Source organism: Lepisma saccharinum, chromosome 16 (assembly GCF_977018435.1).
Source record: "Lepisma saccharinum chromosome 16, izLepSacc3.1, whole genome shotgun sequence".
Classification (NCBI taxonomy): domain Eukaryota; kingdom Metazoa; phylum Arthropoda; class Insecta; order Zygentoma; family Lepismatidae; genus Lepisma; species Lepisma saccharinum.
The window spans coordinates 6115660-6128914 of record NC_139244.1 but is presented as its reverse complement, the minus strand read 5'-3'; the positions used below and the strand labels follow the sequence as shown (position 1 = coordinate 6128914).

The window sequence follows — 13255 nt, the reverse complement described above, 5'->3', positions numbered from 1 at the left end:
CTAAGTTAATTTCTATCGCCATTCCTTTACACACCAAATATAATTAGAATCTTGAGACGAGAAAAAAATATAACTACTAATAATTACTAAAAGCAAATTGTACTTTACATATGAATGGAATGTAATGCTGTAAATACTCTTGAAGATGTTATGAGTGTATACTGTATACTACTGCAAAATTTAAATTATAATTGATTTCTGAAAATATATGAATGCTTATATTGACTGAAAATTTTTATAAATAACAATTGAATTGAATGAAATACTTTAAATATTACTAAAAGGCAATGTGTTGATCAATCGTCCTTCTGTTTGTATAATATTGATAAAATATCGTCATTAATAAAGATTAATTGTAAAATTTCCTTTGCACTTGCTAATATTATCCACATAAATTGAAATACATCAGATAATATTCTAAGAATACGAAATCTCGTTGTCCATTATTGACTCTTTCTCCCATAATGATATTGTTATGATAGAATATTAAAAGAAAATAATATACAATTGTGTATATAATAAAATAATTAACAATTCGTAGTGTTTAACTATATGCATATGCACCTAACAAGGTCTCCCGAGGCCTGGCCGTACCCGAATCCGCATCTGGCCTCCGAGGTAAAGAGCCTCTTGACGATAGACTAATGTGGGTAATGGAACAAGGATTGGCTCTGGGGACCGGGGCCGGTCGGGGCCCCGGGGGGCCACCGCGGGTTCGGTCCGGTGTGGGTCTTCGCGAGGGGCAGGCATTCCTTGTCCCGAGCGTGGACCGCGCGTCGGACTTCCGCGAGCGTCCCTGGGCTCTCTGAGGGGAACGCACCGAACCCCTTGCCCCCTTCGGGGGTGCTCGAGGAAACGTGCCTCCCCTCGAGTCGGCCGCCGACGAACGGTCGACTCGGAACCGGCACGGACCAGGGGAATCCGACCGCAAGGGTGTTGACGGGATGTGATATCTGCCCCGCACCTCCACCACGTAACGCAACTCCCACGCTGCGTTTGGGATCGAACCAAGAACCTCTAGATTGAATTGGGTGATGTAGTTATTCCTCATTCATCTCTCAGATGGTTATCACTCGCTTGGCCTAAATGTGATAAATGCAAGAGGTTACTTTTAAAGGAATGGCGATAGAAATTAACTTAGATTAGATATGGGTTTTATACTCTCCATGACTGAACCGATATGGATTGGTTAAGAAAAGGATATTACTTGCCTTACAAATAGATGAAGATTATTGCTATACTTGTCCTCTCAAATGCAGTTGTCTGACCTCCCTGTCAGACATGGATTCAATCACACACCATCGTCCAATAATCGTTCTCCACTCTGCTTCTCTCTCACAATCCGGAGACCTTACTCTCTCTCGTATTCTCGCCAACTGATCACACTCCCTGTCAATTCCAATTCTCCAAGCCTCCTCGTCTCCCAAGTCAATAACCTAACGTTTGCCTAATTGCTTATTCTGCATTCCTTTCTCTGCTTCCTGCTATGCTAAACCTTTATACTTCTTACCCAATACCTTGGGTACGATACGATTTTGAGCATGTCTCAGCTAATCAAATGCTGTCCCATGTGAAAACATACCAACACACTTCTAAAGCTTGTAGGCTAGATTATGATCGACAAAGACTACAAAACATGTCTATTGTGACAGAAAGTCTCCACTCAGAAAATATGATAACTTGTAAATTTAAACCATGCAATCCACGATTCTGATTGTACATTGATTGACTGATGAAATCGAAAATTGTAGGTCCGTCAGCACTTAGGCTATTTTGCACCCGTAACATTATGTGGCCCCCTTACCATAACTGAAATAACACGTCTCCGATATCTCAAATAACCTTACATGAGTTAGTAGCTGAGGCTATAATGGGACACTCAGCAGTCAGCATACGTCAGGATAAAACATAGGACAACACAACACAGCCCTACAGAGACAGTCGATTATACTGGTCGTACGTTCAGACGCCAGAGCCTCGTTGCCCTGCCAGAAGTACACTGCTCGCCATTAAAATTGCAACACCCAGAAGGAAATGAGATAGAAACACGAAACTTGGCAAATATGTAGTTCATCATAAAATAAGAAAATGATTACAGTTAGAGCTCGGTGGTGTGACATGTGACACGTAGAACATGGTTGCATAACCCCAAGGAGCTAGTAGCGTGTACAGCCTCCACGGGCGGCAATAACTGCTGCAACACGGCGAGGCATGGACAGAATGAGTCTATCGATGTCTGCTTGCGGTATGGCGTCCCAAGCGGCTTCCACACGGTGCCAAAGGTCTTCAACATTACGTGCCGGAAACCTGAGTTGGGCCAGCCAGCGACCCACCATGGACCAGACATGTTCAATTGGCGGCACATCCGGCGATCTTGCTGGCCAAGGAAGCAGGGGCACGTGGTTAGCTTCCATAAATTCGAGGACATTCCTTGCAACATGGGGGCGCGCGTTATCCTGTTGAAAAGTGGCATTATGCAGTGCATGGATTAATGGGACAGCAACAGGGGTGAGAACCTGTGTGATGTACCGTTGGCTGTTCAATGTCCCTTGAATGCGTACGAGACGCGAACGAACACATATGGCGATGGCACCCCATACCATGATACCCAATGAAGGCCCTGTGTGATGATGCATGATGCAGGCGTCATGAAGCCTAGTGCCACGGTGCCGCCACACGCGTGTACGTCCATCATGATGTTGTATACAGAAGCGGGATTCATCAGAGAACACTACAGCATTCCACTCCGCCATCCATGCACGACGGTCTTGGCACCTAATCAGACGCAAACGCCTATGCTCTAGCGTCAGAGGAATCCGCAACAGTGGGCGCCGGGAAAAAATTCCCCCGTTCGCCAAATGACGAAGTACGGTTCGTGGAGACACTGGACGTTGTAAAACATCCCGTACTTCATGCGCAATCCTCGTTGACGTGGCGGTTCTGTCTGTAAGGGCCATGCGTATCAGACGTCTGTCCTCTCGTTCCGTCGTCCGACCCGGACGTTGTGAACCTCTACGTCGCTCTACAGTGCCTTCCTGGACCCACTGGTTCCATACACGGATCACTGTGGATGCATTCCGTCCTACACGGGCACCGATCTCACGGTAGGATAATCCGCATTCACGGTATGCGACAATTCGGCCGCGATCGAACTGGGAAACTGCTGGAATCGCTGCCGTATTCGACGACGTGGCATTGCTGACCGATTTTAACACACTACACTCACGACCATGCACTTTCACTGCTCTTCTGCACCTATCTGACCTGCTACAGGTACCACTTACCAGATGGCGTGGCAGGCGCACATGACGCATGACGGCCTTGAACACCTAATCATTTTCTTCTGCACCTCTCCTCTACACACTGTGCACATATCGTCCGATTCCGATTACTCCTTCTGGGTGTTGCATTTTTAATGGCGAGCAGTTTAGTTGAAGTGCCTTCCCTTACACGCCCTTCTGATTGTACAGTCACCGCCAATAAAAATTGAACAGTTGGATTCGATTGTACACTCACCGCCAATAAAAATTGAACAGTTGGATTCGATTGTACACACACCGCCAATAAAAATTGAACAGTTGGATTAGATTGTACACTCACCGCCAATAAAAATTGAACACATACATCCGATTGTACAGTCAACGTCAATAACAGTTGATCGATCAGCTATATCGGATTGTACAACCACCTTTAATAAAAATTGAACGCCTACACCCTCTTTGTACCGTCACAGGCAATAAAAATTGAGCATCTAGATGCAATTTTTACAACCGCTGGCATAAAGTCGATTCTCTGTCTCTTTAGTTAAATCGCTGCGACGAGACATTAAGGATGATTAGGTGAAAATTACGCATAGAAACAACCAAGCCTGGCTGGGACTCGAACCCAGATCCACACAGACAGAGAGAGAGAGAGAGAGAGAGAGAGAGAGAGAGAGAGAGAGAGAGACGATTTGAGAGTAAGAAGAAGTGTCACTTACGTCCAGGTACTTCTGCTTGGCGCCATAGTGGTAATGCTTCTTCCCCAGGTCAGTGAGCAGTGTTTCCAACTTCTCCGGTTCGTGCAGTCGAGCCACTGCCTTCTGGACGAAAGCCATGACCCTGGAAATGGAAGAAGACGGTGTCAGTATTGCATGCAGTGTGGTTTGTGACAGTTTGAAAAGTTACTTTGTCAAGAAGTACTCAAACTGAAAAGTAACACAGATGTATACAGTCACTGTTCCTTTAAACGGCAACTGAGCATTAATTATTTTAGATGAGCTTTGAACCGTAGACGTTTTGCATCCAGGAACTACTGGTTGTCTCTTTGACCAATGGCCATCTAAAGTTATATATAAAAAAAAAAAAACATTAATTATCATAAAATTATATCGTTGTATGAAAACCCGAGGAACGTAGCTCCAAAGAACCTGTTTTCAGTTTCGTTTAAATAAACTCCTCTGATGATTTCTATTCCATTTTTAATCCTTAAGAGTAATATGGAGTCACATGTCTCCAATATACTGACTGTTTGAAAGAGCCAGACATATTCGTAAGAATACATTATGTGCCTTTCTGTTAATGTGTTATGTAAATGGAATTACGTCCGTCTGGTTCTCACACGACAATATTAATAATAGTATGTTTAATTCAAGGTAAACCTTTGTGCTGAAAAAGTGCTTGGCGCGAAACATTTCCTCGTAATAAACATATATACAAAGATTCACATGTAATTTCGTAATCAAATCATAATTTTGTTCATCACTGAACAAGAAAGTAACTGGAATGGATAATTTCGACACTCGTTACCTTAAAAAGTAACTGAATTACAGTTACAGTATGTAACATTGTTATTCGTACACATAGAATTTCCTAGGAAAATATGTCATATCTACTAGTAAATATAATCATTTTCATATGTACCTGGAAATTAATGTTAATGAAGATTTCACCAACAAATGTCAATAAAAATGTATGTTCAAAGTGTATAAACAGAGCATATAATTTGTGTGAAAAGAGAAAAACACGCTGTTTCATGCAACATTGTTATTCGTACAGGCAAGAGTTTCAATCTTCCTCGCATACAGCGCCACCGATATTCGGGCAGTTTGCAACTTCTTAACAAGTTTGAAAATGCAGGCGCGCTCCCCGTCAAGCGGAATGCTGACGTAGGTATTGTTGTAGGCCTATCGTCAATCTATCAGCGTGTTCGAAATGGGCAAGGTGAAGGAACTTAGTTCCGATCTGAAGAATGTTATTATAAATTTGGCTCTTAGAGATTATTCGTTAAGAAAAAATGGACAAACAGTCAATAAATCACACTCCACAGTTCAATACATAGTAAACAAATTTAGAGAGGAAGGTTCAACACAGAATGTGCAGAGAAAACCAAAAGAGAGACGGTTGAATAAACGTGATGAACGCTTCATTTTAAAAAGAGTGCGAGAAAACCCCCGACTAAGTGTTCCCCAGTTACGACCGTTAGTAGAAAATGTTGCTGGCAAGATGATGTCCGATCAAACTGTCCGACGTGCCTTGTGGAAGCATGGATATCATGGCAGAATACCACGAAAGAGGCCGTATGTAGATAAGGTGAATCGCAGGAAGAGACTTTCATTCGCGAAAGAGCACATCCACAAGGACCAGAAATTTTGGGATAGTGTCATATGGTCAGACGAGTACAAGATTAATATATACAGGTCAGATGGGATAAACAGGGTCTGGAGAAAATCAAATAAAGACAATGATCACATTAACACAGTTCCAACAGTTAAACACGGTGGTGGGTCATTAATGATTTGGGTTTGTATGTCGTCCAAAGGTGTTGGTACCATCCAGTTTATTGATGGTATCATGAATTCATATGTCTGTTTGGACATATTGAAGAACAATGTAAAGCAGAGTGCCCACAAAATGGACATGCCGCCTATCTACAGATTGCAACAAGACAATGACAGTAAGCATAAGGCGCAAGTTAACATGCATTAGCTAATATGGAATGTGCCCAAACTACTACAAACACGAGCTCAAAGTCCCATTGAGCATTTATTGGCAATTTTGAAGAGCCGAGTCCATAAAGCAGACGTCAAGTCCAAACAAGAGTTGAAAACTGTTGTGCAAGCCTAGTGGAATAAAATAAGCTCCGAAACATGTCGGAAACTAGTTAATTCTATGAAGAACAGGTGTCAAGCAGTAATTGAAGCCAAAGGATACACATCAAAGTATTAGAACTGTCTGTCAATTTTCTCTGAATATACTTTTTTCTTTCATATTATTAAGTGTACGAATACAAAAGTTGTACAAAAAATGGCATGTCTCTCTTTCAGTTTCATTTAATTTTTTATTGTCATTGGTTATACAGATTTGGGTAAGATTTTATGTTCCTAATGATATTAGTTATTGAATTGTAAAGAAACAATTTCAAAAGAGATTATTTCCTTTCAGATATTAAAGCATTTTCTTTGAAAATCCGTGTGTACGAATAATAATGTTACATACTGTACTTATTTTTAAAATGTATTTTTTTACAAAGGGTTAGTCGAGTACTGGTAGTACTGATACTATGACGATAACGAGACTACCCTTCGATACTTGTCGAGACGATATCGAGAAAGCGAGTGGGTGACAATACTCGCTGTTATGATTGCAAGCTCATAACAGCCGGTCACATGAACGTTCAGCATACAACGTACCAGAACGCCTGACGGATAACATGTTATTTACTTGCAGCACACATTAATGTTGTTCTGTTGGAAAAATAAGGCTTGATTTGGTCAGCCTTCTTCCTGCGGAACAATGCCCGCACATTCCAATATAACTCCGGTGGGAAATATTACCGCATTCTTCCCTTACAGTTCCCCTCTTTTCTCCGAGAGACTTACGCCTTTTCTTGGGACCTTTTTGCGAGGCTAGAATTTCAGCAGTTGTAACAAAGTGAAACAGGCTTTTCTATCCAGCGTACGGACAAATATTTACATGTAGATGGTATCCTGGAGCTCGTAAACCATGTAGATAAGAGCACATAGATGAAGAGGTTTGAATTAAGTGTTGTTTTTACGCTTATAAATGTTCAAAATCTCTGAAAGTCGCGAAAATATCTCTCTAGATCTCTTTTATGGAGTTTAGAAAACTAAACTCACAGAAATTGCACAGTAAAAGTGTTAAAATAAATTCCAACAGTAGGGAAATAACTACAATAATTTCGAATGAAATGCAGAAGATAATCTCGCAAATTCTGTTTGAAGATAATTCGATGTTACTTTTATATATAAAATATTTATTGGTTGTGGACAAAATCCATGCACCAGTTAACAATTTATCAATTGGTATTATATACATGTATGCACATAATATTTACTCACAATTATTCCTTTCATAATAAATACTTTCCAAATTTCATTACACTTTTACAGAATTATATTAGACTTATTAAGATAATTTGTAAGAATATAAATTACCGAGGATGAAGGTGAAGTCAGTAAACAAGGCAGTGTCAGTGGCGCTTGATGTCCACTCCTGTACAATTCCTGTAAAAATGGTTCTCTGTAAGTTTCATAAAGTTTGCATTGAAATATAATGTGGTTTGGAGTTGCAGTATATTCATTGCACAAACAAGCTGGTGAAGTCACTAAATTCTTCTTGTAAAGGTGAGCTGCGGCGATAGTGTGATTTAACCTGCAGCGCATTATAGTTGTGAGGGAACTCCGGGAGAGTTGAATCTGTTTAAACCAACATTCCTTTGGAATTCTTTCTTGTATAGCATAGTAGGCCTTACCGCATTGAGTGCCAGTATTTGTCCACAAGCTTTGCCAGTCAGTAAATAGTATTTTTCTAGTGTGTGATTCCAAAACTACGGACGGAATCTTTATTGAAAGCGGCCGTTGGATTGTTTGATTCGCTGCATATTTTGCCAAAGTATCTGCTATATTGTTCCCTTCTATTAAAGAATGTCCAGGTGTCCAAATAAAGTTGATATCATATCCCAATCTCGTTAATTTCAGTGTGAGTATTCTTATGTTAACAATGTACCATTCCGTATGACATGACCATGATGCAAACTGTAAAGAATTTAGCACAGAGGCTGAATCGGTTGCAATTAGAACTGAATTTAACTTCTTATTTTGTACATAAAGCAATGCCTGTCGTATTGCAAAAGCTTCTGCAGTGTAAATGGACAGATACGATGGCAAAGGAAAAATTTTGAATTCTGCAGAATTATCACAGTAAAATGCTGCTCCTGTTTTTCCAGACGTTGATTTTGAAGCATCTGTATATATGTGATATTCACATTGTAATTTTGAATGTATGTAATCTTGATATATATTATTTGAAATTGTAGGGATTGTCTTCCTGAAAACTCTACTTGGGTAGGCAGGAAAATGAATCCTCATGGGAGATATCATATTAAAGTAGTCTGTCATGAAGCATGGTGCATTAGGTAAACGAATAATATTAGCTTGAAATTTATTAATGTCCTTATAAGCATAATATAGTATAGGTAATCTGGATTTATATTTTGCTGTACGTCTGTTGAGCATCAAAGAGTCTAACAATTGAAGTTTTGGTATGATCGGAGATGTCGTGTTGGCAATTTTCTTAAGTAAAAATTTGCTCGCAAGATATTTAACTCTAAGTTTGTATGGTGGATCTCCCACTTCTACGAAAGTTGCTTGTTTTGGAGTTCCTTTCCAAAGGCCATAAATCCTGGATAAACTGCTATATTGGATAGAAGATAGCGTGTTAAAAGCCCAACTTAAATTATCATTGTACATAAAGGAACCATACTCTAGTCTTGAGTTTAGCATCTGTTTATGGATCTGATGTAATAATTTAGGATCAGCACCCCACTTTTTCTTAACTGTCAACATTTTTATTATGTTAAACACTTGAGATCCCTTACATTGTGCCAGTTCTACTTGTGACTTCCATTTAAGTTTTTCATCTAATATAAGTCCCAAAAATTTATGACTTCTTTGTTGACTAATAGGTTTTCCGTTTATATTTATTGATATGCATGAATGAGATCTCTTCTTATTAAAAACTACCACCGAAGACTTATCTGGATTTACTTCAATTCCATTGATATCACACCATGATGATAACTCATCCAGAGATTTTTGAATTTTTTGAGCCCCTTCTTGAATATTTTTACTACTAGTGTATATAACAATATCATCTGCATATTGTAATAGACGAGTGTGTTGAAGAATTTTTGAGCCTAAATCTGCCGTGTACATATTAAATAGCATGGGACTCAGCACTGCGCCTTGTGGTAGACCTTTATGTGTATAACGTGCGGTGGATAACTGTCTTCCATATCGAATGTACAACTTACGTGCCAATAATAATCCAAGAATACTTTTTATAAAATTACGTGGAACGTTCATTTTCTCCAATTTTTGTAACAGTATATTTGGAAGGACAGAATCATAGGCGCTACTTAGATCGAGAAAAACTACGATACAAAATTCTCGCCGTATGAAAGATAGCCATATATCTAAAATTAGTGTCGCTAATACATCTACTGTTCCAGTTCCTTTCCTAAATCCCATCTGATGTTTCGGTAATTTCTGATTATATTCGACCCACCATGTGAGTCTGTTCAGTATTAAATGTTCATATAATTTAGCAAGGCATGATGACATTGCAATAGGTCTATAGTTCGTATGTATTCCTGATTGTTTACCTGGTTTTAATATGGGTATTATCACCACTTCTTTCCACTGTGATGGAATTTCTCCACTATTCCATATTGAATTGTAAGTATTTAGTAAAATTTCATATCCATTCAAAGGCCAGTGTTGAATACATTCGTATGTAATACCATATAAACCCGGAGACGTTTTCTTTCGTTTATGAACAACATATTCTAATTCATCCATAGTGAATAGCGATTCTAACGTGGATGTTTCTGGATATTTCATAGAGTTTAACAATTGACAAAGATTAGTTTCAACCGTATCTGGTGTCAACTTGCGGTGAAATTCTTTTATCCAGGCTGAATTGATATCTCCTCCAAAATAATGACAAGTATTATTATTGGACATACTTCTTATTATTTTCCAAGTCACTGAAATAGAAGAATCTTTAGTTAATGTAGAGCAAAATGACTTCCAAAAGTATGATTTTGATTTCTTTAGGAACCTCTGAGTTTTTGCTGCAATTACTTTATATCTAATAAAATGATTGATGGTAGGATTCTCCTTATAATTTATGTATGCTTTTTGTCGTTCGTTTACCCATTTCTGGCAATCCGTTGTCCACCACGGAGTCATTTTTCTTCTAGATCCAAAATTAGATACTGTTGCATTTATTTGTTCTTGTCGAATGAGAGACACCAATGTGTCATACGATACTTCTTGTTTCAGCAATTCATTCTTTATTGCATTGTTTACATTTCCGGAGAATTTCTGCCATTCAACCCTTCTTGATATATATTGACTATTGTTTTGTTCAGAGCGCATAGTAAACCACGTTATATTTTTATTATGTTGAAAGGTTATCATAATTGGCATGTGATTACTGTTGTAACACTTCTCTAATACACTCCAATGGATTTTTGAAGCTATATCATTTGAGGTAATAGTTATGTCTGGAGCACTCGGCTGTTCATTAGGTCTTGAGATTATTGTAGGTGTTCCGTCGTTGAGTAATACAACTGAGGAATCTTGCAAGTAATTATACAAATCTTTACCTGATCGATCAGTTAGAGAACAGCCCCACATAGGGTGGTGTGCATTAATGTCCCCTGCCAGCACAAATGAAGTGTTTGGTGGAAGCTGCCCAACGATATTCTGCCACACTGTAACAGGGAGGTGCACTGTGGGAGGGCAGTAAATTGATACATAAGACGTATCAGCAATCCGAACACCTGTAATCTGAATTTGACTGTTTATATTTTGAAACAAAATAATGTCATACTGTATATTTCTTTTAACACCTATAGCTGAACCACCGTATCCATCTAAACGATCATCTCTTATCCAATTGTAACCTTTAAACTTCAATGTTGAGTCAGTTTTCAACCACGTTTCTTGTATAAGAAGGACATCTGCAGAAAAATAAGATAAAATATTTTGTAAATTATGTCTATTAGGAATTAAACTTCGTATATTCCATTGTAATATTTTCAAGACTTTGTCTGGCATGCTGGTTGTTGAAATAAGTATTGTAAAATACTTGTAGCAATGCAAGTCCAGTCCTGGTTAACTTTCAATGTCGAAGTCCCTGCTAGGCTACATAATTGTTCTATAAATAATGAAAAATTATTTAGGAATTTTGTAGAATTTTGTTCTTGTGCCCGATTTGGCTGGATAGCTTGAGCCGCCTCTGCAAGAACAAATAATTTATTTTGTTGGCATGTTGTCGACAAATCCGGAGCATTGTCTTTTCGAGATCCTGACAAAGAATAATCAGGGTTTGTCATTCTCTTTTTATATTCATTTTGTCCAAATGGTTTCAATGTTTGAGAAGATTTCTGGCGTTTTCCTTGAGAAGACTCAGTCTCTTCCAAATATTTTCCAGCTTTCTTTGAACTGTACAATGGCCTTTTATTAGATACACTGTATTGATCTTGTGTTATATTATTATGATATGAGGTGCTACTCGAATTGTTAGATATCGAAGCATATGTAAATGGCATTACTGTCTTTTCTATTTCCTGAACATGGCCAGTAGATATCTGTTCATATCCATACATATAGTTAATTTTTGGGACTTTCTTCATAGCTTCGTTAAACGTAACATTCTGAACTGTCATAATTTTGATTATTTCCTTTTGGCGTTGTTTTTCAGGACAGTTTTTGTCAATTGCAGTGTGCTCCTGATTACAATGGAAACACTTGATCTTATTTGTGCAAGAGGACGATTCGTGATTCTCACCACAGCGTTTGCATTTTAATTTACTTTTGCAATTAGCCCTGAAGTGCCCATAATAAAAACAATTAGTGCACTGTTTAATCAAGGGAATGTACCTATCAATATCAAACTTTTTGTAAAACAGTGTGACATATTGTGGTAAGGATTGCGAGTCAAATGTTACAATTACCGTTCGAGTTGGAACAGCAACGCGAGTACCCTCCTCGTACTTATACTTCACAATGCGTTTTACCTTTATTACTTTGGCTGTTGATGAATTTATATTTTGCAAAATTTCATCTTCACTTATTGACTGATGTACATCTTTCATAATTCCCATTCTTCGTACTCGGTGTGATGGAACAAAACCTTCCCAATTATTCTGTAACAGTAATGGATTCGAAAGGAAATCATTTGCATAATTACATGTCGTAAATGTAAGTCTAGCTAGATTTTTCCCAAGGCTATCTATCTCTTTCAAACCTATAATATTTTCTTTGCTGACTATTTGGCCTAATTTTAAAATGTGAAGTTGACCAATGTTTCCTTTGCCATTTCCACCTGAGGCATCCTGATGTTTAGATTTCACAAATATTTCATACGGACCTAAATGATTACTTCTGTAATTCAATACCTGTTGCTCATAAACTTTTTTGGAACTTGATTTACTTATTTGTTGGGTGTAATCTATATTATTACACTGAGAATTCAACTTATTAACTTCTTCTACAGAAGTTATGATTTCCACGTTGCTGGAAAGTTCCATGGCACTAATGTCCGTGTCCATGTTGGATTCAGCTGGTTTTGTACCAGCAAATTTGGCTTTACGGCCTTTAGATTTTTTCATGAATTAATGTTCACATTGTCGTACATATATTTAGAACGACACTAATATTCAAACAGTAAACTATAAAGTCTCAAATTCTAACTTAGAACACAAAACTATCTTTGCAACAAATCACTTACACAATCACATCTGTAACAGACTCAATCGATGTTACTTTTAAACAATAATATGTGTATCTTTCTCAAGCTTAATCGATTGGCCTGCCATCTGGTGGACTGTTCCAAGTGACAGCTTTTTTGTACTGTCAAGAACCTTGAAGACAACTGAATGTCAATATTAAGTTATATTATAGGTTATGTTTCTCCTCAGTTTAAACGACTGATCTGCCATCTGGTGGACGGTTGCAAGTGAGATGTTCTTCTTTTTGACCCGAACTTGAATTTCCATTCACATTAATCTGTGACAAAAACCCGCAACACATTTCGTTGGAGAGATTTCCAGTTTTTGCTTCAGATTTTCGTCACGAAACACCGCGTTTGCAATTAATAAACGGATTTAATTGGTTTCCAGATTGCAACCGCACGATCGTTGATTTCGAAACTTCCTTTTTTTTGGCCTGCATTTTCCACAGCGC

At 38.4% G+C, this 13255-nt stretch overlaps 1 protein-coding gene across 2 annotated transcripts in view; it reads right to left on the bottom strand.

The window, feature by feature from the left end:
* Positions 1-13255, bottom strand: part of LOC146000224 (neuroglobin-like) — a 52736-nt gene that overhangs the window by 21014 nt on the left and 18467 nt on the right. For both annotated transcript variants that reach the window (XM_083137625.1, XM_083137623.1), the window contains exon 3: positions 3980-4100. In XM_083137625.1, coding sequence (XP_082993751.1) covers positions 3980-4100 — 121 coding nt within the window. The remainder of the gene's footprint in view (positions 1-3979; positions 4101-13255) is intronic.